At 43.4% G+C, this 25,696-nt stretch overlaps 1 protein-coding gene and 1 non-coding gene across 3 annotated transcripts in view; one reads left to right on the top strand and one right to left on the bottom strand.

The window, feature by feature from the left end:
• Positions 1–25,696, bottom strand: part of Ldlrad4 (low density lipoprotein receptor class A domain containing 4) — a 215,133-nt gene that overhangs the window by 835 nt on the left and 188,602 nt on the right. Inside the window, exon 4 of one of the 2 annotated variants that reach the window (XM_059246148.1) lies at positions 11,392–11,445. The exons of the other annotated variant lie outside the window; for it this stretch is intronic. Coding sequence (XP_059102131.1) covers positions 11,392–11,445 — 54 coding nt within the window. The remainder of the gene's footprint in view (positions 1–11,391; positions 11,446–25,696) is intronic. 2 annotated transcript variants of the gene reach the window in all.
• On the top strand, positions 7,706–7,812 carry LOC131896236 (U6 spliceosomal RNA). The gene has a single exon (XR_009375397.1). It is a non-coding gene; the product is annotated as a U6 spliceosomal RNA (small nuclear RNA).

Raw genomic sequence — 25,696 nt, 5'->3', positions numbered from 1 at the left:
GTGCGTGCGTGCGTGCGTGCGTGCGTGCGTGCGTGCGTGTGTGTGTGTTTTGCTCTGTTTTTAAAGGAGGGGGTGAGGTTAAACCTAATGAGTATTAGTGTGTCTGGGGAGGCTAAACTTCAGTGGGGGAACTGGAGCTAACTGAAGACTTGGATGTAATGGAGTTATCTGGGCAGGCCACAAGGATTCAAATGGGACCTCATGGAGTAGAGAGAGCAGGGGACAGGGTTAGGGCAAGGAGCATGAGGCGGTGGTGCGGTTCTCTGGGAACCAGGTCACAGGTAATCTCATCCAAGCCTCGGTGGCTTTACTCATAAAATAGACAAGCCTCTTACTTTTCTTGGGACGGGACAGCTCTGGAACCCATGGTTAAGCAAAGTAGCAGGGGTCCCTGAGGTTACTTCTGTAAATAAATAAATCAGAAAAGCAACTTTCTTTTGGATTTCTAGACTTTTACAGTTATTGTAGTAAACATTGACAACAGTTATTTTTATTTATTAATGTGAAAAAAATTTACATTTCAAAGTAAATATGATTGTAGATTTTTTTCCCCAAAACTAACTCAAAGCATATATTTCTTTAAAACCCCTCTCTTGGGGTCTTCTCGGTAAAACGGTAGAGTACAGGCTGCCTCTGTGAGAGCTGGTGAAAAAGAAAGTCAGTATAAGGGGAAATAGGCATTATTGAAAAGACAGAAAACACTTCAGAAATCCACAAGGATGGAGGGACGGAGGGAGGGGTTAAAAACAACACAGAGAAGTGGGCTAAACAGAGCCTCGGCCACTCAGTTCCCTGGCTGCCCAAGGAGAGAAGTAGAAATTATTTTCAAAAGGTGAGCAGGAGAAAGACTGGCAGGCCTACCCTCAGGACGACCCCTCCGCCCTCCAGTCACAGGTCTTGATGAGCCAGGGACTCCTTAAGTGGTCAGATCATCAGCAGAGAAAAAGCCATCCTGTCACCCTTTATGACGCAGAGGGCAGCTCTGGGCACCGCACCGAGATAGGATCTATTGTTAAAAAGTGAGCTAGCCAAGGAACAGCTGCAGGTCAGTGACCCTCAGTTTGGCCCAACGCAGGCCCTGGATGAGGGAAGACAGAGAAGCAGCTGTGGACTGCAGGATGGAGAGATACTGACAGGCCGAAGGGGAGGGGGTGCCAACGTGAGGTTTGGCTCATGCTAGGAAGTATATAGCAAGAGATCATCTCTCCCTGGGTGGCCTGAGACATATGTTGGACTGAGAACAACCTTGGAATTCAATAGTTCTGAACAAGAGGCCAGTCAATGGATAAAATTCTGGAGCCACCCATCTGCCTTTTGCTGCTAGAAAGTCGGAGAACTCTGAAGTTCTGGGTGTGTAGTTGACCGTACAAGCGGCAGCCTTCCAGCAGGGTGAGGAGCAGGAGATTTTGAGCGTGGAAAGATAGGTCCTCCCTCTGCGCCAACCTCAGTACTGTTCCCCGCGTTCCTCACTTTCAAAGCACTTGGGGGACAGCCCCCAGCTAAAACATTAGCCAGCCCAGGATTATGACCAGGGAGTCTCGGGAGGGTGGTACAACCTGCCCAGCCCAGCACTGCAGAGCCAAGTATAGTCACCAGAGACTCCCGGCCAGTAAAGGAAAACTGCCAAGATACCGGCTCTGTCGAACACCATACACTCGGCCTGTGGAGACTCGGTAACAGGAGCCACAAGTCCACAAGGGTGACAGCCCCCACCCCACCCCACCCCCGCATTTAACTGGCAGTCTCTAGTTTCCAAGGGCCCAGACACATGACCCAACACCACATCTTTTTCCACCTTTGGGATTCCATTTATAAGTCAAAAACTATACACTATATTTGCGTGTGTGAGGGGGTACGTGGCCCTCAACACATGTGTAAGAGTCAGAGAACGGCCTGTAGGAGTTCGTTCTCTCCTTGAACCATGTGCATTCTGGGAATCAGGCTTGACAGCAGACTCCTTTCCCCATTGTGCCATCTCACTGACCCATGGTTCCTTTTTTATTACACACATAGCAGGGCTTTGTATTTTTAAAATCTACTGTATTTTTAAAATGTTTCATGTTTTCATTATTCCCCTTCATACACTCAACTATTTTTATTTTATGACAAAATAAATATTTATTAATAACTGAACAGATATCTGTCTTATGATAGAAGATGATTTTTATGCATCTTCCGGTTACTGAACAATATTTTCTCTTTCCTTTGGTTTCCTTTTATCTTTTTCTTTGTTCAAGTTTTGCTCTTCCTCCCTCTGTATTTAGTAGTGTTTTTACTTTATTTTTAATGTTTTTAGAGTTATTAAATTTACATATTATATTTATGTGCGTATGCTCTCATTCACACATGGCACACATGTGGAGGTCAAAAGACAGTTTGCAGGAGTCTGCTCTGCCCTTCCACATGTGGGTTCTTGGGGTTGAACTCAGGTCACCAGGGTTGGCGGCAAGCACCCTAACCCACTGAGCCATCTTGCCAGCCCTTAAACGCTCATGGTTTTTTTTTTTTCACTCCCTTTGCATTTATCTAAATTTGTTTTGAACTTACACATTATTGAGAAATTCTTATTTTTCTCCTCCCCCTAACCTTTTGCCCTTTCTTCCTTTCTTTCACAATATTTTTCTCAACTCTCACCTTGTATTTATTTCTATCCTCTGCCCATCTCTTTCACCCACTTCATTCACTTACCACCGACACACTAAGCCATTTGAAATCCGTAACACAGCCTCTACCATACTTTTGCTATTTTCAACTTCATGATCATATATATGTTTGGTTTTTTTTTTTCCTTAGACAGGGTCTCTCTTCATAACTCTGGCTGTCCTGGAACTCATTTTGTAGATCTCAAACTCATAGAGATCTGCCTGCCTCTGCCTCCTAATGCTAGGATTAAAGGTGTTGCACCACCACCATGCCTAGCTTATGTATGGTCTTCTTGGTGATATATTAGTGATCTGTCATTGATGTTAAGTGTATTTCCATATCATGGATGGCATGTTGTTACTTCTGTTATAATAGTTTTATTTTTTTTTTATTTTTATTTTATCTTTCTGCATAATACTGGGGATTGAGCTCTCAAGAATAGGTTGCTCGGGCTAGAGAGATGGCTCAGAGGTTAAGAGCACCGGCTACTCTTCCATAGGTCCTGAGTTCAATTCCCAGCAACCACATGGTGGCTCACAACTATCTATAATGAGATCTGGTGCCCTCTTCTGGCATGCAGGCAGAACACTGTGTACATAATAAATAAAAAATGACTTATTTTTTTAAAAAAACTATAAAAAAATAATAGGTTGCTCGATAAGACCCCCATTATAAGGTTCCCTTACAATGAAAGTGATATCCAAACCAACAGATGTGCATACTGCAACAAAGAAACAAAAAACATGAAAAGGCAAGGCTGCATGATTCTACCGAAGATTATAATTCATCAACTGCTGAACTCAAGGATATGGAAATAGGTAAAATGCCAGATGAAGATTTCAAGTTTTTTTCTGATAAGAGAGAATACAAACAAGAAGATAATCCATTCCAGAACCTAGAGAGGAAAGTCAGCAACAGATAGGAAAAAGTCAGTAAAGTGGACAAGAAAATAACAATATATATTTAAAAAAGGAGGAGGAAGAGGAAAAAAGAAAAAGAAAGGAAGGAAGGAAGGAAGAAAAAAGAAAGAAAGTCAACAACATAGAAGAAAACTTCAGCAAGGAAGCTGAGATTTGGGGAGGAAAAAAAACCCACAAGTGATGAAAATGCAAAATCCAAGAAATCAAATAAAAAAAACACAGTAGAAATCTTCATAAACTCACCCACGTCCAAAAAAAAAAATATATCAGGACAAGGTTTACAAAACACTACATTCAAACATAAATAAGAGAAAAAATGGACAAGAATAACAATGATTAAGAACTTTGGGACACAATCAAGAATTCCTTGCATAGAAAAAAAAAGCATTGAGATAAACACTAAAGGCATAGATTATTCAAAGAAACAGAAATTGTCCCAAATCTAGAGAAAGAGACAGTTTCAAACAGCACAGGCATTAAGAACTCAAAACAGACATGACCAGAGAAGAACTCTGGGACATTTTACAGTCAAGACAGCAAATGCAAAGCAAAGAAACAATATTAAAAGCTATAAGGGAAAAAGACAAACTCACCTACAAAGACAGGAACATCAGACTAACATCAGACCTCTCCAAACAACCCTACATGCCAAAAAAGCATGGATGATATATTTCAATCCCTGAAAGTAAAGAATTGCTGGTTGGTATATCTAGAAGAGCTGTTTTAAGATTGCCAGAGAAATAAATACATCTCAAGACAAACACAAACTAAAGCAGTTCTGATCTTTAAGCCAAAACCACAGAGGAGATTTAAAAGGAATGTTATGTATAGAGGAGGAAGAAACCACAGGAAAGAATAAACTTCATTAGAGGAGCAGATAAACAAGAGAAAGCCAACAGTAACCAGTTAGACTAACAACTAACAAAAGTGGTAGTTAGGAATTAATAAAAATCTCCTAATAATAACCTTAAATATAAATGGCTTCAACTAACATATTAAAGAAATACAGAATGGATGATTAGATTACAAAAATATATACCCAAACTTCTGTCTCTAAGAAACACACCTCACTAGTAAAGGCACACACAGGCTGAGAATCAAAGAGCTGAAGTCAATTTGACATGCAAATAGAAACCAAAAGCTAGTACTTTTTTTTCTGATATATGGTAAAGCAGACTTCAAATCAAAATTAGAAGAGACAACTCATTACACATTAATAAAAGGAATTATTAACCAAGAAGATATTACAAGTATAAATATATATCACCAAATATGAGAACTCCTAATTTCATAAAACAAAAGTCATAGATGATGATACAATGTTGGATGATTTCAATACCCCACTCCATCCCTAGATAGGACATCTAAGCTGAACATTAACAAAGAAACCTCAGAGTTAAAGTACACCACAAGTCAAATAAACTTAACAGATAATACAGAATAGCCCATGCAACGATACAGAATACACACTATTCTTAGAAGTCCATGAAATCTTCTCTAAAGAGACCACATTGGAGGCTACAAATACTGGAGTTGAAATAATTTGTTTCTTATTAGATAATAGTGCAATGAAAATAGAAAGCATTAGCAAAAAACAAAACAAAACAAAAAAAACTACAAAACCCACACAAATACATGGAAATTCCTCTCCTCTCTCTCTCTCTTTCTTTTCTTCCCTCTCTCCCTCTTTCCCTCTTCCTATCTCTTCTTCCCTGCCTCTGCAGGCTGACCATCAAGTGTCAAGTTCACTACGCAGCCTTGCAATTCCGACTTTGCTCCCACTCCACCTCTGAGTGCTAAAATTACAGGTGTATACCACAACACCTGGATTATGCACTGCTGAGAACCAAACCCAGAGTTCTGTGCATGCTAGGCAAGCCCTCTACCAACTGAGCCACATCTCCAGCCCTAAATAACACACTCTTGAATGACTAACGAGCTAGTTTAAAAAATCAAGAAGACAATTTTAAAGCTCCTAAAATAATTTGGAAAATGAACACACAATTTAACTTTTCCATCCAGGACACAAAGAGGCAGTTCTAGACAGAAATGCCCTATCTATGAGTGCTTACATTAAAAAAATAAAAGAAACTCGAATGACCTAATGATGTACCTCCAAGTCCTTGAAAAATCAGAACAATGCAAACCCCAAAGCAATACAAAAAAAAAAAAAAAAAACCCACAATGAAATGGCAATGAAAAGGAAAAAATACATAGAATCAGTAAAATAAAGAGTGGTTTAAAAATAATAACAATAAACAGGATGGACAAAACCTTGACTAAATTTACCAAAACAAAAACAAAAATAAGACACAAAAAAAATTTAGGAGAGTAGGACAGATTACTAGAGATTCCAATGAAATATTGAGAATCATTAAAAGTCATTTGAAAACTTATATTCTTGGAAAATTTAGGGACACATAGTTAAACTTATAGACACATAATATGATGTACCAAAATTAAGTCAAGAAGATAAAAGCAACTTAAACAGACATATAACAACCAATAAAATTGAAGCAATAACAAATGTCTCCTAACAAAGACAAGCCCAGGACCAGATGGACTTCGTATCAACTCCTACCAAACCTTCAAAGAAAAGCCAACATCAGTGCTCCTCAAACTTTTCCATAAAATAGAAAAGGAATGAACCCTACCAAGCTTATCTTACAAAAGCAAGGAATGTCCTAATAACAGGAGTGTATAACAACACAACAGAGAAAGAAAACTATAAACCAATTTCCCTGATGAGCAGAGACGCAGGAATTCTCAATGAAATTCTGACAAACCAAATTCAAAGAACACATCAACAAGACCAAGTTGATTTCATGCCAGGGACACAAAGTTGGCATGAATGGATGATCAGATAGACACAAATGCAAATCAGGACACAACAGATTTGAGGACAGAATTACATCATCAACCAACAGATGCAGAGAAGGCCTGTAACAAGGGCAATATCCCTTCATGGCTAAAACCCTGAAGAAACTAGTAGTGGAAGGAACATATACCAACAAAGTAAAAGCTAGGAAAGACAAACCTATGCCAACATTATACTAGTGGGAAAACACTCAGAGTATTTCCTCTAAAATCTAGAATGAACCCAAGGTGTCCACTTTTTCAACTTGTGTTCACTATAGTGTCTTAAGTCTCAGCTAGAGCAGTGACAATGAGAGAATGAAGTAGGAGTGATACAAACAGGGAAGAAAGGGAAGTCAAGTTACTCTTGTTTGCAGACAATGTGATCTTGTATATAAGAGACCATAAAAACTCTACACAGAAACCTTTAAGACTCGGCAAATACTTTCAGCAAAGTAGCAGGATACAAAATCCACATACAAAAATATTAGGTTCTATGCATAGTGATAATGAACATTCCCAAAAGAAATATGGGGGTGGGGATCTCATTCAGAACACCTTCAAAATAAAAATAAAACATGTGGGAATAACCAAGGAGATGGGGGACTTCTAAAATAAAGTATTGTTTGCTTGTTTTATGGTGTGTGTCTGTGTGTGTGTGTGTGTGTCTGTGTGTGTGTGTGTGTCTGTGTGTGTGTGTGTGTGTGTGTGTCTGTGTCTGTGTGTGTGTCTGTGTGTGTGTTTGAAAGGGTCTTACTATGTAGACCAGGCTGGCCTTAAGTTCAGAGATCTACCTGCTTCTGCCTCCCAAGTGTTGCGATTAAAGGTGTGTGCCACTACATACACCTGGCTTAAAATGAAGTTCTTAAAGCAATGAAGAAAGAAACAGAAGACATTAGACAATAGGAAGCCCTTGCTTGCCCATGGACTAGTACACTTAATATTGTGAAAACAGCTACATTATTGAATTTGACAATCTACAAACTCAGTACAATGTCCACAAAATCCCAGTGGCTTTCTTCATAGACTAGCAGAAGCAATTCTAAAATTCATAAAATGGAAGCATAAAAGAACCAAGATAGGTAAAACAATCATTAGCAGAAAGAGTAATGCTAGAAGTTTAATTCCAGATATCAAATGATATCACAGAGCCATGTAACAAAACCAGCAATGTACTGGCACAAATACAGACATGTAGATCAATGGGATGGACTAGGGGACCTAGGATAAACTTAAATGTCTACAGCCATCTAATTTTCTACAGAGGTGTAAAAAACATCCCTTGGGTGCTCCCTTCGGCAGCACATATACTAAAATTGGAACGATACAGAGAAGATTAGCATGGCCCCTGCACAAGGATGACACGCAAATTCGTGAAGCGTTTCATATTTAAAAAAAAAAAATCCCTTGGAGAAAAAACATCCTCTTTAACAAACAATGCTGGGAAAACTGGATTTCCATATGTAGCAGAACAAGACAAAGTCTCTGCCTCTGGTACTATACAATAGTCAATTTAAAAATGGGTCAAAGACCTGAATTGTGAAACCGCTCATGGAAAACACAGGTAAGACACATCGAGACAGATGGTGGCATAAGCCAGGGCTTTCCAGAAGAATGCCATCGACACAGGAAATAATTCCTGAGATCGAGGGGGGGGGCACGGAAATAACAACATGAAATTAAAAACCTTCCACGCAGCAGAGGAAACAGGTTCCAGAGTGAAGACTCAGACCACAGAATGGGGAAAATATTTTCCAACTCCACATCAGGCAGGGAATATCTAGACTGTATAAAGAACTCTAAAAATTAAACACCAAGAAAGCCATTTAATCCATAAGTGGACTATTGAATGGACACTTCTCAAAAGAGGAACTACAAATGGATGATAAATACTTGAGAAAGTGTTCAACCTCCTTCGCCATCAGGGAAATGCAAATTAAAATAGCACTGTAACATCTACTCTAGAAAGGGACCCCAGTCCCGCCACAACTCCACCCCTGTCACCTGAAGACCAGGTCTCCTGAACACCTCAGGTAGAGACCCCCCCACTCAATTCCTGACTTTACCCTTGTTGCCTGAGGAGCATGTGTCTGAGCACATCCCCTTGGTAAAGATCCCCCACTGCCTTGAGGACCTCAAGTCTCACTACCACAGTGACTCCAAGCCTTTACCTAGGACCACCTGCAGAACTGAGTGAGCCTTCTACACATTTTTGGGAACCTGCTACGGTGAGAACATTCTAACTCCAATGGAAGGTTAGCTCCTGTGCTCAGAAGCAAGCCATAGCCCTGGCCTCAGGTGATCTGGGACCCCATTCACACAACCCCACCTAGTGGCTCCAAGACTGAACTCAAACACCTTCACCTGGTCCATAATCTGACAATTTGGAGTAATAGCAAACAGAAATCCAAATGTCTACTCGATAAAGGTAGGACAGATATCCATACCACCCCTGAAAAAAAAACAAAAACCACAAACAACAAAAACATCCCGAGAAAAACATGACCTAACTTTAGGTGCCTAGAGCCCATCGCAAAGCACAAATAACAGAAATAAACAAGAGAGTGTGTCTCCTTCAAAACCCAGTACTCCCATAGTTATGTTCCCTTGGAAAGGCAACTCCAAATTTTTCAATTTCAATTATTTCAAAATATTAATTACAAACATGTCCAAGACTGACTCAAGGAGGATATGCATAAATGCCAGAATAAAGACCACAAAACACAAACAATTGACTGACACAAAGAAAAACTTCAAGATGTGAAAATACAATTTAGTAAAGAGCATTTCTAAAGGCCCAACCGAAATCAAATGTGAAATGAAAAGTTCAATAAGCCAAGTAAGAAACTCCACGGAAAGCCTTGCCAACAGAGTGATCAAGTGGAAAAGAGAATATTAGTGCTTGAAGACACGGATAGCAGAGGTATCACCACCCAGATATCAAGGTATACTACAAAGCTACAGTAATGAAAACAGTATGGCACTGACATAAAAACAGACACATTCATCAATGAGACAGACTAAGGCCCAAATCAAGCCTGCACTCCCACAGCCACCCACCCGATTTTTGACAACGAGACCATCCGTACACACTGTGGAAAAGACAGTCTCTTCAACAAATGGTGCTGATGAAACTGGACAACTACATGCAGAAGGATGAAAGCAGGCCCATATTCATCCTGCACAAAACTCAACTCCAGATGGATCAAGGACCTCAGCCTAATGCTTGATACCCTGAAACTGCTAGTGAACAGAGTAGAAACTATGTTTCAAATTATAGGCACAGGAAAGAATTTTCTGACAGGACCCCAGTAATGTAGACATTAAGACAACAACTGACAAATGAAACTAAAAACCTGCACAGCAAAGGGCACCACCATTGGAGAGGCAGCTTACAGAATGGGGAAAAACTATTTACCAGCTATACATCTGACAGTGTTGAAACACACAACCCAATGAAAACCGGGGCACGGAACTAACTACAGTTCTCAAAAGAAGAAAGGCAAACAGCTGAGAGGCGTGTTAAAAGTGTTCAGCATCCTTAGCCATCGGGAAAATGCGAAGTCCTTTGAGATTCCATCTTACCCACCTGGGAACCCTGAGAGCTACAAGAGCAAGTAAGTGGTTTGACAAGATATGCCCACTGGCACAATAGTGGCCTGGATGTCCTGGGGATAGCCGACTACTTTCTGATTGAACTTAAGGCCTGCTAGACAGGACTTGCGGACATGGTATGGAAGACACAGAACTACAAAATTCCCCAGCTACCCCTACTCTTACAAATATGTCCCAAGTACGCTAAGTAAACACACCAAAGAAATACCTGCACATCCATATGTATTGCTATCTTATCCACAATATCTAGGGAATGGAACCAGCCTTGATATCCATCAACAGACAAATGGGTATAAAAAAAAAAGTTGAACATACACACAATGGAGTTTTGTGAAGATATACAGGAAAATGAAATTGTGATATTTTCAGGAAAATGGATGGAACTGGGAATCATTGTTAGGTAAAGTAAACCAAACTTAGAAATGCTGTTTTTTTTTTCTTATATGAAGAACCTAGTTTAAAATGGGGGGGGGCATAGAGGGAGAGGAGCTATGAAGCTACTGGGGAAAGGATGGGAACCAGTCAGACAGGAGAGGAACAGAAGGCAGTCAAGAGGGAACCAAAAGTGAACAAGCATGACACATGATGTACGGAAATGATATAACAAAGCCCATTACTTCTAATGCTAATGTAAAAGTTCACTATAGAAATAAATCTCCCTTTATCCCAATTACCTCCTGGAAGACAAATGTTACAAGCATGTGTGTGCATTAAGAAAGTCTGACATGAATTCTGTGTAGGCCATGGAGTACTGGAGGCCAGACAGAAAGGGGGACCACCGTGACGTCTTTATTTTTCTACAGGTGCATATTGAGAAGCTCTGAGAGAGCTCTGGTTTAGTTTGACTGCCAGTACCTACATTGGGCTCCACAAATTTCATTGTTTCATGATCTTTGTACACATGTTTTGTTACTTTTACATTTATACTGAAATACTTTAAAAATTCAGATAACCAATGAGCATTATGGGACATGCCTTTAACCCCAGCTTGGGAGGCAGAAGCTGGTGGATCTCTGAGTCAAGACTGGCTTGATCCACATAGCAAGTTCCAGACCAACCAGGGCTACACGCTGAGACCCTGCCTCAAAATTTTTGTATTATTAAATTAGACATGGGAAAAGAATCCATGCTTTTTGATATGTACAAACTATGCCTACACTTGCAAAGTCCAGTTTGGTAGCTCTAAGATAATCTAATGGTCAGCAATTTTAACCTATTCTCTGTATAGAGCTCTGACACGTGATTCTAAGGGGAATCCCTTCTTGCCCCTTTTTTTTAACCAAACAATAACTTCAATCTAAAATTGATTTCAAATTCAAGACTGTGGCCATGGCTTCTCCCACAGCCTCCACCTTACCTCTGAAGCCCCTGGCCGCTGCACGGAGCTGTCAGAAGGCCACAGGGACCCTTCCTGGAGGTGGGGAGGAGAAAAGTGAGGAACAAGAGATAAGAAAATCATTTATCTCATAGAATAGCAGCTGTAGCCCCCCAAAAACCTTAAACCCAAGTGTTTGAAACAAGAATCACTTTGCTCTTTGGACAATGGCTGACTTGTCTAAAGCGTGGGAGAGGAAAAAGCTGACCCCCTTGCATGCCTCACATCTAAGTGGAAGGTTTTGACCCAACAGAAAAACGAGAAAGCTTAGCTCTTAAGACATAATGAGTTGGAAGTCAAGAACTGGTTCATATAACCATGCGCTTCAAATGACCATCGAAAGATACTCAGTCAGTGTCAACACTTAGAGAGTCCCTGGGCTAGAAAAAGGCCTGAAAGGCCTCCCCAAAAGAATGCATCACCATGGCCTGCCAAGACCAAGGGTGCCACCGTCCTCCTCATCACCACAGCCTGAAGTCAATGGCTGCCACAGAGACACTACCCACGTGCAGGTCAGCTCTCAACGTTAATTGCAATTTTCAAAGCCTGGATGACCTTCCGAAGCCTTCTATTGATTGTATCCTTCAGCCTGAATATTCACAGATATAATCTGATAACTAGGAGCTGTCTTTTCAAGAAATATTTGGCAAGGACCAGCTAGTTAGCACAGCATTTTCTGTCAAGCCTCGAGGACCTGAGTCTGGTGCCTGGTGTCGTCATGGTAGCAAGAGAGAGGTGACTCCTGAACGTTATTCTCTGACCTCCACACATGCAACAGGACACACAAACAAATCTGCATACATACACATAAACATACATACATAGATGAAAACATTTTTCTTTTTGTTTTTCTAGACAGGGTTTCTCTGTGTAACATTCCTGGCTGTCCCAGAACTTGCTCTGTAAACCAGGCTGGCCTTGAACTCACAGAGCTCCACCTGCCTCTGTCTCCTGAGTGCTGAGATTAAAGACATGCACCTGCCTGGCTCATAAATGAAACATTTAAAAACGGTCTGGCTAGACTATCAAGGTGTCAGGCGAATAACTCCATGATTGGGCGGCCATTCCTCCATACCATAAACTTGTTTACAAGCACTCCACAGTGATATGCCTTTTGAGCTCAGATTATTGGCTATTTTCAGGGGTCTCCTGGCCATTAGCATTGTTAGTAAGATCTGCTGAGGAAGAAAATACCTACACTTATGAACTTCTGGGAATATGTACTATTTGGGCTCTGGAGAGGACTGATTTTCCCCAAACTGCAAAGTCCACAGTGAAATACCCAGGCCCTCAGGTGTAAGCCCACACTGTGGCTGGCATTCTAATAGAAATACTCACTTCATTGCTAAACACGGTGTTTTGTACAATACATACAACCCGTTCCTAAGATACCCACAAGGAATCATGGACTCAGTAGCAAAAATATCAGCTGCCCTAGCTGCTCAGCGGAAGTGTAGGCATAAGGGTCTGACTATAAAATTATGTAATGAACCATTACAGCCTGTGCCTGGCCACAGATGAAGGACCAAACTTCAATCAAATGGCGTGACTGATCCCCTCCCCAGTACAGCAGAGTGGTGGCATCACCTCTCACACTCCTGCTTGCTGACCAACTGATGACTAGCACCAGACTCCAGAGAGCAAGTCTACCGGTATTCTGAGATCCTCTCACCATCCTGCATTGGTCACCACTCTTCTCTCCCACAGCCCCTGGTGTCCAGCTCCAGTCACTTAACTGTACCATCCAGAACCCAGGAACAAGGGGTGCATGTTATCTCAACGGCAATGATTATTCTTAGTGGCTTAATTTCCCTCAAAATTTGACAGATCAAGGGACAATGCACTTTCCCTGACCTGTCACACCTTTCAGGTGCTGCTGGAAATTCTGCACTGGGATTACATAGTGTGGTCACTCCCTGGTGCTACCACTCTGTGCACCTCAGTGGGTTTCTAATCTCATCCTGATAGATGGCTAAGTCCTCAGAATCTTGTCTAGACTTTTTCCTCTCTTCACCCTGCCTTACCCTCTGCAACCATGGCCCCCTTTATCTCTGGTGATAAGGCCTGTCTAACATGGGGAACTCAATGGCGTCTCCTCATTTTAGGCATCCTATTCCTTCATGCACTTTTGAAGCCTTATATTAACACATTAGCTCAGCCTGTCAATTAGCTGCCCACTAAGGACATCCAGAGCCACAAACTTCAATGTGGAATATGCAATGTTCCTGCTGACAAGGGAACAGTGGATAAGGTTGATTCCAAATGGCCTTGCGACGTTTATGCTGATGATGGGCTTTCGGTTTTTCTTGGATTTTTTTTTTTCTACAATCAAATCTTCACTGTGAATGAGCACATTACTTTTTCTTCTCTGGATTATATAGTCAGATAGTTCCTCATCTTTGATCATTGGAGTTGGAGGAGAATATTTTTCTTTCAGGTCTGCAGGGCTCTGTGTGGGGAGAGCCTAGACAGTTATAAACATGCTAAGTGAGAGGCTTTCCTGTAACAATGTTCCTCAATCTATGTCTCTAAAAGGCCAATAACACATATGTATATGCATGTGAGACAGACCGCACCTCCTACAAATATGGGCTATGCTATGGTTTGAATGAAAAATGTCTTTCATAGACCCATGCATTTGAATGCATGGTCCCCAATAGGTGGTACTGTTTGGGGAGGTTATGGGCCGGTTTAAGAGGTAGAGCCTGGCTGGAGAAGTTATGTTACTTGAGGTAGACTCTGAGGGGTTAAAACCTCACTCAACTTCCTGCCCTTTCTCTCTGTTTCCTGTGTGCAGATAAAATGTGATCCACCAGCTTCCTGCTCTTGACACCATGCCATGCCTTCCCCGGCATTATAGACGGTCCCTCTAGAACTGGAAGCTAAAATTCTCGTCCTTAAGTTGCTTCTGGTCACAGGAATCTTGTCGATGAGAGGGAGGAAGGGTTGTTAGGAGTCAGAGAGATCAAGAACATCACAAGAAAGCCCACAGAATCAGCTAACCTGGGCTCATAGGAGCTCACAGAGACTGAACCACCAACCAGGGAGCCTGCATGGGACTAACATAGGCCTTCTGCATATATGTGACAGTTGTATAGCTTGGTCTTCTTGTGGGACTCCTAACAGTGGGAGCTGGGGCTGTCTTTGACTATTTTGCCCAGCTTAATAAGGGGAGGTGCTTAGTCTTACTGCAATTTAATATGCCATATTTTGCTGATATCCATGGGAGGCCTGCCCTTTTCTGAATAGAAATGAAGGAGAGGATGGGGGTGAGCAGAAAGGAAGTGTTAGGGAGGGACTAGGGGATAAGAAGGAGGGGAAACTGTGATTAGGATATAAAAAAAAAATAAATTTTTAAAAATTTAAATCCATTTTAATTTTTAGATGTGCTGTAAGATTAGGGTCCATTACTGTTCTTTTGCATAGGGAGATCCAGCCCCCATCAGTTTTGAAAAGCCTGTTTTCTAATTGAGTGTGTTTGGCATCCATGTTGACAATCTTTTGACCATCTTTGGAAAGGTTTATTTCAGAGCTGTCTAATCTATTCCATTGATACATATATCATCATCCTGTACGCTAATATCACACTGTTTTAATTACTGTTGGCTTTGTAGTATTTTTTTGAATCACGAATTATGAGACCACCTCCTGAATCTGTTATTCTCATTTGAAGTCATTGTGGCTACTGAGGGGTCCCCAGGGATATCACAGAAGTTGTCAGATGGATTTTTTTTTTTTTGGATTTCTGAAAAAAAAAAAAAAGCATCAGTGGTTTGTGGATATCTTTGGATAGTAATGACTTTCTAAAAATATTAAGATGTCAATATTTTATTCATGTATATAGGATGTCTTTCCATTTTTGTGTCTTTACATTTTTGCCAGTATTTTATGGTTTCTGGTGACTAAATCTTTAGTTCAAAGTAATTTTACTTTGAACTATTTTTAAGCCTATTATAAATGAAAATGCTTTCTAAAATTCCTTATAAAATCAGACTATCCATTGTTAGTTTAAAGAGACACAGCTGATTTCTGAGTGCCAATTTTGTAGCTTGCTACTTCCCTGGCTCTCATTTATTAGATGTAACATGTTTCTCTGTATTTTGGTAGGCTCCTAAGAGCATGTCACCTGCTAACAGGTAATCTTCCTTCATCTTTTCCCACTGGGAACCTGTGCCAACTAGTATTATATCAAATTGACACAAGCTAGAGTCATCTGAGAGGAAGGAACCTCAACTGAGAAAACACTTCCATAAGATCAGGCTGTAGGCAAGCCTGTAGGGCATTTCATAATTAGTGACTGATGTGGGCGGGCCCAGTCTCTGTGGGTGGGACCAACTCCAGATGCTATGAGAAAGCAGGCTGAGCAAGCCATAAGGAAGAAGCTGGGAAACAGCTTCTTCCACATCCTCTGCATCATCTCCTGCCTCCAGGTTCCTGCCTTTCTTGATTGCCGGCCCTGATTTCTTCAATGATGAACTGTGATATGTAAGTGTAAACCAAATAAACTCTTTCGTCCCCAAGTCGCTTTTGGTTACGGTGATTCACCGCAGCAAGAGTAACCCTAATGAAGATAAATACCTTTTGTTTCTCCTGGCCAACCACTTTGACTAGAACTTCCAACAAATACTATGCTAATGGATCAGGAAAAGGCAGGCATCTTTTTCTTGTTCCTGATCTTAGAAGAAAGTTTTAGTATTTTACTACTATATTAGTTTTAGTATTTTATAATGTCAGTGAGCTTCTTGGAGATTTTAAGGTGTTGAAGTCTCCTTTTCTGGTCCTAGTTTGTCGAGTATTTTTATGGGAGGATGTTGAGTCTTATCCAACACTTCTGTATCAATTGAGATGATCACATGTGTATTCTTCCCTGTCTCTTCATTCTGTTGGTGAGGTGTATAATGTTGACTTATTTTTATATTCTGAGCCAGCCTTACATTCCAGGAATAAATCTCCTTTGGCCATGGTTTATCATTCTTTTGAAATAATGCTGAAATCAAGTGTCTATCATTTTATATTGAAGATGATTATGTCAATATCCATAAAGGATACTGGTTTATGGCTTTCTCTTGGTGTTTGTGTCTTCTTTGTCCTTTGGCATTGGGAATCCTGGCCTGCTAGAACAGTCAGAAACTTTCCCGTCTCTTCAGTCTTTGGAAAAGATTTGAGGAGAGGTATCAACTCATGTTTGGTAGGGTCCCCCTTTCAGCCAGCTGAACTTCCTTTGTTAGGGAGGAAGAGTTTCTATTGATGCAATTTTAAAAAACCGACCAAAGGCAACTTGGGGAGAAAAAGTTTGATTTCAGTTTACAGTTCCACATCACGGTCTCTCCCTAAGGGAGGAGAAGGCACGTACTCAGAGCAGGAGCCCAGTGGCAGGAACTGATGCAGACGGAGGACCTGGAGAATTGCTTCCTGCTGGCTTGCCTCTCGTGTCTCACTCAGCCTGCTTTCTTCTACATCCAACACCACCAGCCCAGGGGTGGCACGGCTCACGGTGAGCTGGGCTCTCCCAAATCAACCACCAACCAAGAAAATGTACCACACACTTGCCTGTAGGCCAATCTGACGGGGCCATTTTCTCAGCTGAGGTTCCCTCTTCCCAAAGGACTCCAGCTTGTGTCAAGTTGACATAAAATTAGCCAGCATAGAGGTGCGTTAGTTACTCTTCTTGGGGAAAAGCAACTTCAGGGAGCAAAGAGGTATTTGGGCTCCTAGTGTAAGGGGGAAGCATCCACTATAACAGGGAAGCCATGGCAACAGGATCAGCTCATGTCTATGGCAGTGGGAGCTGGCTCACACCTGGGAAGCTTGGAGAAGGGCCAGAAGCAGGTCCAGGCTACTAACATTCAAGAACAACCCCCTAGTAACCCACTTCTTCCATCTAGAGCTCACCTCCCAAGGATTTTACAGCCTTCTGAAACAGTGCCACCAGACAGGGACCAAGTACTCAAATGCATTAAGCAAACATAATAGAAAGCTTTTTCACTCACTGGATCTGTTCAGTCCCCTTAATTAGTTAAAGGTATGTTCAGATTTCTATTTCTTCACAAGTCAGTTTTAGTAAGGAGTTTCTAACCATTTGTCTATTTTATCTAGCTTGTCCAATTTGTTAATATATGGACAGTTATTCACGGTCCCTTGCAATACCCTTCATTTTATACATCTTGGATGTTTTAAATCAAGAGAAGGCAGTCTGTAATCACTGCTTGCTGATAGGTGTGGGCCAGAGCCTGCTGCTTGTGTCCATGTGCACTGTGACCACGTGTGAGGACATCCTCATAGCTTGGACTTCCTTGTGACTATTCAGCTAAACTCTCCTTACCATAAGGAGAGAATAATGGGAATCACCAGTGAGGCCATTGGTGCTGGCCTCTATCTCAGGGTTTCTTCCAGTGATCGAGGGTCTCATATGGCTTCAAATCACTGCACGTCTGTTTTTTTTTTATGTGTCCCATGGGGAGAATTTCAAAGCAGAGGCTGAAGTGGTTTTCAGATGCTCAGCAACATCTTTACTTTCTGATAAGATCAATTCTCCTTTCTGCCTTTTTCCATACACCTTCCCACCATCCACATAGTAGCATACTAGCTTTTCCACACTAGGTGGCAGTAACAGCTTAGAAATAAAGTCAGTCCCACTGCGTGGCCGCACATCCACTGGCAGCCACACAGCCTCCTCCATTCCTCCTTGGCAATCTATCATCAGACTTCTTAAGACTCCTAACTCTACTCAATCTAGGGCACATCCCTCAAGAGACAGACAAATCTTCCAGGAAGACCTGCTGGGGTGGAGAGAATGGGAATCCTTTCCATTTGTAGAACAATGCAGTGTATTGAGAAAAGAAACCCCCAGGTGCTTCCCCCAGCTGAGAGAGGTGGGGGTGGGGGCTGGGGGAGGGTGTTGGTGGGTAGGGGTGGGGGTGGGAAGGGAGGGGATAGGGGAGTTGGGGAGTGCGGGGGGTGGGTGGGTGGTGGTGGAGTGAACCACCACATTTCAGTACAAGCAAGCCAGAACTAAGAAGCTTAGGGGACAGGAGACGTTTTGGTCTTAGCTGGCACTATCCTGCTCCCAACTCCAGTCCTTTCTTGGCGCAAGGGATTAACTTCTAGCCAGAAATCAGCCCTGGAGGGGAGGCTCTTCAGGAAAGGCCACCTAGAATTTCAGAATAATTCAGAAAACTTTGAAACTTTTACTATAATCATACCAAGGGGGAAAAATTACCATTGACTAATGCTAATGCCTTATAAACTTAAAAGGTTACTAAAATTTTGTTTATTCTGTTTTAGGGGCCCAAAGTGGCTCAGTGGGTAAAGGGTTTCCTGTGTAAGTCTGAGGACCTGAGTTCTACCCCTGGAACACAGTGGCAGGAGAGAACTGACTTCTGAGAATTGTCCTCTGACCTCCACATCATGTGCTCTGGCTATGCCTGTTTATAATAAGAAGTAACATTTTAAATATTCATAAATAATTTTAATGGGTTATTTTTACATATTTTTGCACCAATACAAACCATTCTCAAACTACTTCTCTGGGATCTAAAGATGATCAGATTGACCATCATCTTTTGTTGTGTGAAAAGAGGATTTTTTAATTTCTAAAAGAAAGGGTCTCAGTGTGGAACTTGGGTTGGTCTAGAATTCACTGTGCATACATTCTCACCATGGTAGGTTTTGTTTAAGATTTATCTTTACTTTTATTTATGTACATGTGTGTTGGGGGATGTGTAGGCCCTACACGTTGCAAGTAAACAGATACCAGGAAAGGGCATTGGATCCCCAGGAGTTGGAGTTATAGGTAGTTTTGAGCCACCCAACATGAGCACTGGGAATAGAACTTAGGTCCTCTGAAGAACAGCAAGTAACCATTGAGCTATCTCTCGAGCCCCTCATGATGGGAGTTTCAAGGATGCAGCTAAGGAGCTGTTGTCTACATCGCCTTCCTGAGCAGCCTCAGTTTGTTGTGGGTCCTTTCTGATCTTGTATGGTTCAGTTTGTGAGTTGGATAGCATCCACCTTCCTATGTCACTTGGCTTTGTGCCAACCTGGAATCCTACCGCTACATCACTCAGTCATCCACAGGACTTCATTCTAAATAGCTTTGGATGATACAAAAGCTCAAATCTATCCTCAGGAAATAAATAGAAAAATGAAGACTTGCCATCATAAAGAAGAAAAAAATAATAAGTTTTCCTTGATATGAAAGCCAAGTATCTATAAGCCCTAAAGGTAATTCTAAATTCTGAGTGGTGGTGACATTAAGAGGACCATTTGAGTCACGTGTCTTTAAAGATAAACTTGGCTATTAAAAAGGTCCACATATGCTGCTTTAGATGGGTTTTGGCTGCATCCCCCCCCCCGCACCCCCCCCCCCCCAGATTCCGCTTTGCAACACACCATACTTGAAGGGATGGATACACTCTGATTTTGCAGTCATCTGTCTTCTAGGGCTTCAGACAGATATATCAAAGGGTAAAACCCTTTCAGTGACCACCTGACAGCTGAAGCTCTTCCTGCCAAGGCAGGGAGGCAGACAGTGTAACTGGCAACAGGAAGCCAGTGTTGAGAGTATCGGGATAAACACTGCCCCGCCCCGACTGTCTGCTCGGCACTTAGAGATGTGGTTTCTGCATCTTTTGAAATAGTTGAGAATGGTGACTGGACAATATGGACAACTCCATCTGATTTCAGGGTGCAAGGCTATCACTGACAGGGAAGCCACCCCATGACATCATCTTCCGTCCCATCAACCCTGCCAGACAATCCTCTGCCACACTTATTTTTAGTCCAGAGTGTCAGGAACAGGACTATGACAATGGCATCATTTAGTACAGACCCTACTGAAAATGGTTTTTTTTCCCCATCATTTTACAAATACTTTTCTATACACAGTTTAAATAGGTACACAGGTGTTCTTCAGTCACCTTGGAAGAAAACAGATGTAGCAGGCAGGCTTACACTCCCTATGCCCTACCCTGGCCCAGAGCATGGTCTGTGGGTTTCCAATATCCCTATGGGTATGGGGCCCACCTCAAAGCCTCTGCCTAGAAAGGGATGTTGAAGGCACAAGCGGGCTGAGAAAGGCACCTGCCACGTTCAGCACGTCCTGGAAGGTGCAGCTACCAGTGAATCTGAGCCCCAGAGCTTTCCAAAAGATCCAGGCTGTTGTTGGCTGCCCAGAACTGCTGTCCTCCAACCACTTTTACCTCCAGGCCTGCTGGTGGTGAGTACTGGGCTACAGGCAGCTAGAGAGCCCACAGCTAAGCCCCTGTTCTCAGTCACAGGCTTTAGTCACAGGACATGCCACACTCTGTTCACTCAGACACACGCTTCGCTCCTGAATGAGCAGAAGCAGTCTTCACGTTCACAACGGCATTTCCCCCATGTTGTTGTTTGTTTGTTTGATCGCTCTGTTTTGTTTTCAGGAAACCAGAAACCCTCTTCATTTATTTCAATTTTCTCCCTGGGCTTTGAGTCCCAAGTGCTAAATGATGTTTTCTTTGAAAATAACACCCATGCCATGTGTGGTGCATTCACACCTATGACCCCAGTGCCTGGGAAGCTGAGGCAGGGGTTGAGAGTTCAAGACCAGACTGGACTCTAGAGTGAGATCTTGTAAACAAATAAGGGTTGAGGGCCTGGAGAAGCTGTTCAGAGCACTTGATGCTCTTGAAGTGCGTTCGGTTCCAGAACCCACATGGGGCGGCTCACAGCTGTTCGTAATTCCAGTTCCAAGGAACCTGACACACGCTCTTCTGGCCTCCATCGGCACCAGACAGGCACAGGCATACATGCATTCAGGCAAATACTCATACACATAGATAAAAATAAATCTTTTAAAAACACTTTTAACACAGCCCTCCCCACCACCTATCAAATGTTAAAAACCAGTAACAATGGCATTGCTATAGGATTACAACCACGGGTGTACATTGGCCCATCTCCTGGGGCTTCTACTCTGTGGCCCACCCTGTGAGACTGGGGTGGTCCAACATGCTAGAGAAGATGTAAACTCCAAAATTGGAGTGCTACCCCCCCAGTTCTTAACAGTTGGGTCAACTTTTGTCAGAGGGGCAAATGACAGGCACTGGCTGTGTTCCGGGTCACATCCATAATTTCTTTAGGGTATAGACGTGCCCCACACCAAGGCACTCCGGGTCTGAGGAGCCCAAGTTTCTGCACTGGCAGAGGAGACAACCACAGAGGCTGCTTCCCTTTCCCAGTATCCAGGGGGACAAATGAAATGGCCTTGAGTCTCCTGTGCAACTGGACTAGGAGACAAACGCTTGTCTCTCCCACTCTGCTGGTGCGAGAGTCTCTGTGGGGAAGCCCGGACATCTGGCTTTTCGCAACCGATCGAGTTCCTGAGCAGCTGGTAATGAAGAAATGCTTGCCACGACTCTTTCCATTAACTTTTAAATCGAAATTTCTGCTTTTACAAGTCAAAGGTGGCTCAATACATCTACTATCTCATGTAGCTCACACTGATGAGTAAAACTTCTGACCTCTCCAGTCCTGCTCTGAAACCGGCCACTTCTGCATGCCCACTGGCCACAAACCCTGGGCTGTCCAGATATGGTCAGCAGGACCCAGCTGGCTGCGGTGCAGCCGTCAGAAAGGACTTCTCAGGCCTCTCCAGCAGGAAAAGCCTAGCTTGTGGGTCATGACCCCTTCGGGGGTAGCGTATCAGATATTTGCATTATGATTCATAACAGTAGCAAAATTACAGTTATGAAGTAGCAATGAAATAATTTTATGGCTGGGAGTCACCACAACACGAGGAACTGTATTAAAGGGTCGCAGTATTAGGAAGGCTGAGAACCACTGGCCTAGGCTATTCTGGCAACTACCCCTTAGGGTTGGCTCTGGAATATCTAGGGCCTTTTATTGTTTTCTCATTATTTGGTAATTTCAGATAAAGGAAAGAAATCTAGATGGTCTCAAAGCTCTATACCATCAAAAACAAGACACTTAAAAACAAGTTGGGAGTGCCTCAGGAAAACAAAAGGATTTCTGTCACAAACCTATCTCCTTCTGTTAGTTACACTTGAGCGTCTGCTTTCCCTTTCATGTGGGCCTGGAGTAGTATTTTTCATTTTTGTTCAGTGACTCTCACTGGTCAGCCCTGGCACCCTTCATACTTCAGAGGGAGGGTGACTGGCCTCAGGTCCATGGAGCCTCCTCATACTTCAAACCTGCATCATCCCAAAGAACGAAGGGACCAAGGCTGTTGGCCATGTGAGAAAAGAAAGGCAGCGGAGGGAGGAACATCATGTCTCCTTTCTGTGAAGTCCCTCGAGACTGTGTGGTCTAGAGGAAAGCCTCAAGGTCCGGGAGCAGCTGGAATGCAAGTGTCTTTCCACAGGACTGTCCCCAGTACCCAAGGCCGGTCAGGCTTTGGAGATCCTGTTCTATGCATGTTCTAGCTTGATTTCTGCTGCTGTGATAAAAAGCACTCTGACCAAAAGCAACCTGGGAAGGGAAGGGTTTACTTGCCTTACACTTCCCAAACTCACAATCCATCAGTGAGGGAAGCAGTAGGGCAGGAACTCAGGGAGGAGCTTGAAGCTGCTGGATGCTGGCTCACTCTCTCTCATGCTCAGTTAGTGTTTTTACACAACCCAGGATCACCCGCCTCGGAATGGCACCACCCACCATGGGCTCGCCCCTCCTGCATCCATTAATAATCAAGACAATGCCCCCCCGGACAATTCTGATCTAGGCAACTCCTCGGTCCAGGCTCTCCTCTCAGATGACTGACTCTAGGCTGCCAGACTGACAATTAAATCTAACGAGGACAAGTAACTTCATTCTGGCTTTTCCTTTTGATCAAAGTAAGATGCCCACTAAGAAGAAAGGTGGCTCCCTCTTTCTCAACCAGTTTAAGATGAACACAGCATTACCACCACACTAAAGACCTCACCTGGGTCTATAATAAGTAGGCAAAAGACCCCAAACATTAAATATCTCTGCAACACTCAGGCTCAGCACAAAGAGAGGTTCCGCACTGAAAGGTTGGCAGGAACCTTCTGTACCTACATGCTGCCAAGTGGCAGGGTGTCTAAGGTACTTGCTCACGCTGCTAGGGGAGGTGAGCCCGGGACCTCAGTGCTAGCTAAACAAAGGTGCTTCAGGATCTGGGCACAGGGCTTGGATAAAAGATATGAAACCACCCAACAGAGGCACAGTGGACATACACATTCATCCTCACTTGTCACTCTGCCCCGAGTTCCACAAATCAACAGCCCATCCAGGGGCAACCTGGCTGGCCACGTAATGTGAACAAGAGCAGAGCATCCCTCTTCCGTGATGTGACTGCCCAGCTCCTGCTACTTCTTTTCGGGAAGATGGTGAACACAGACTATCATTTTGAGAGGCCAAGGGAGGCAACCTGGAAATGTAACTAAAGCTGTCGAGACGGGGCCAATCACTGAAGTAGAGGAGACAATGGTTCTCATGCCCGCTTCATAAACACAAGGGGCTGGTGAGACCTAAGCATTCCAGTAGGATCAAAAGACTGGTAGTGGAGCCCTGACCTCACTGAGGTAGGATGAGAGCTGGCTGCTCTTTCCTGGTCACTTCGCTCTCCCGGCTAAGATGAGGTCCAGTGAAGGGCGGGATACACAGAGGCAGATAGAAATGGCTAGGGAAAGTGTCTACCATGCAGAGTCTCAGAACAGCTACGTCTCCTGCGATACAGGAGAAGTGTACCCTTCTCTTTGTGGACACATGGAGGCAGCCAGAGGAGCCTGCTTGCAATGATGGCAGCCTTCCTTGTCAATGGTGCACCTGGGCAGGTGGCACTGAGCACTAAGGGGACAGTTTCCCTGGGGTCTCCTGTGCACTATGAGATGATCAGGCTATCTCTTGAAACATTACATCCGCAACTGTCCCACCCTCCCAGCCTCTACAGAATATCCCCTCGCTGAGAGTCAGACTTACAAAGGAATGACGTGTGTTTCTAGCCCTAGCAAGAGAGAACACTCCATGGACAGAGTTAAGGGGTAGAAAGGACAGAAACTGGGGTGTGTGCAGGTGAGAAGGAGGGTTTGTCCTCCACTCTCTCCCTTTTTAGAACCATAAGCTATGCTAATAGTCCTACCCAGGACTTCAAGTCACAGTCTAAGATCGGAGCACCCTTGGTCACAGTATTGAAATACACCTTGAATTTTATGAAGCCTGGACTGGACCCCATTCCTAAGTCAGGCAATATCTACAGTTGTGATGAACAGAGAAAGAATGCATAAGTCCCAGGGAGGGATGGAACTCAGCTCTGGATCACTCAGAAGGAAAGTGAGAAAGGGCTACACAGTAGCTCAGGAATGAAAGACCACGCTGTTCTCACGCCCACTTCATAAACACAGGTACGAAAGGCATGCCTCTCTACAGGCTCCAGCTCTGCAGCAGAACCCAGCTCTCGGCACACAGCTTACAAATGTCTACCAACAGAACTACCCTTTCGGTAGATATAATTCACGAGCTACTGACTGTCTTCGTTGCTACTCAATATGCATCCTGGCAGGACTGCTCCAAGTCACCTTCCCACTTTTCAGAGAGGAGCGTCCCACCAGTCAGCACGCCGACACTTCCTGGCCTGTGACCTCCACATTCCCAGAGAGGCCAGCACAGGGTAGACCACCAAGTAAAGGAGAAGCACCTCTCTAAGTAAAACCACAGGAGAGCTTTGCTTCTTGGCCCTCTTGAGTTGTTGTCCTGCTAATGCCTCTTGGTTGGGAAATACCTCACCATGGAGCATATGGCCAGGACACAACACCTAAGGGCAGTGACGGCAAGACAGCATGGGGCTGGGTCTGCACTGTGGGGACATGGACACTTGGAAGCTGACGATACTCTCATTTAGGCAAGTCCAAGAGGAAGATGACAAAGGGAGGGGCCTAGACAAGGGACTGGAGAAACCTGTGTCACCCAGACAGGAACCCAGAGTATTTGAGGACTCTCGGAGCACAAAGTGCAGGACAGGAAATACAGGTGGGTAAATTTTAGAATAAGAAACTCGGCTGGGTCCTACTTAGGGAGTAGAGCTTGCACCCAGGACCAAGCACTCCTGGCAATCTGTGCAAACCTGAGTGCTGTTGCCTGTTGCCGATGGCAATGTGAGAGAGTTGTACCACATCTGCCAAGGAGCGGCTGGCACCCACAGCCCTTATTATAAGGCAAAGCAAAGACCCCGTGGGGCTCTAAAATGGCCGCTATAACAAGATGTTCCTTGTCCTCTTAAAGCTCCGGACTTTGGAAGAATTTGTTCTCTCTTTCAGAATCCAAGCTGTCTTTG

This window comes from Peromyscus eremicus, chromosome 19, assembly GCF_949786415.1.
Source record: "Peromyscus eremicus chromosome 19, PerEre_H2_v1, whole genome shotgun sequence".
Lineage (NCBI taxonomy): Eukaryota > Metazoa > Chordata > Mammalia > Rodentia > Cricetidae > Peromyscus > Peromyscus eremicus.
Note: the sequence above shows the minus strand (reverse complement) of the source record. Positions and strands in the feature narration are given on the sequence as shown.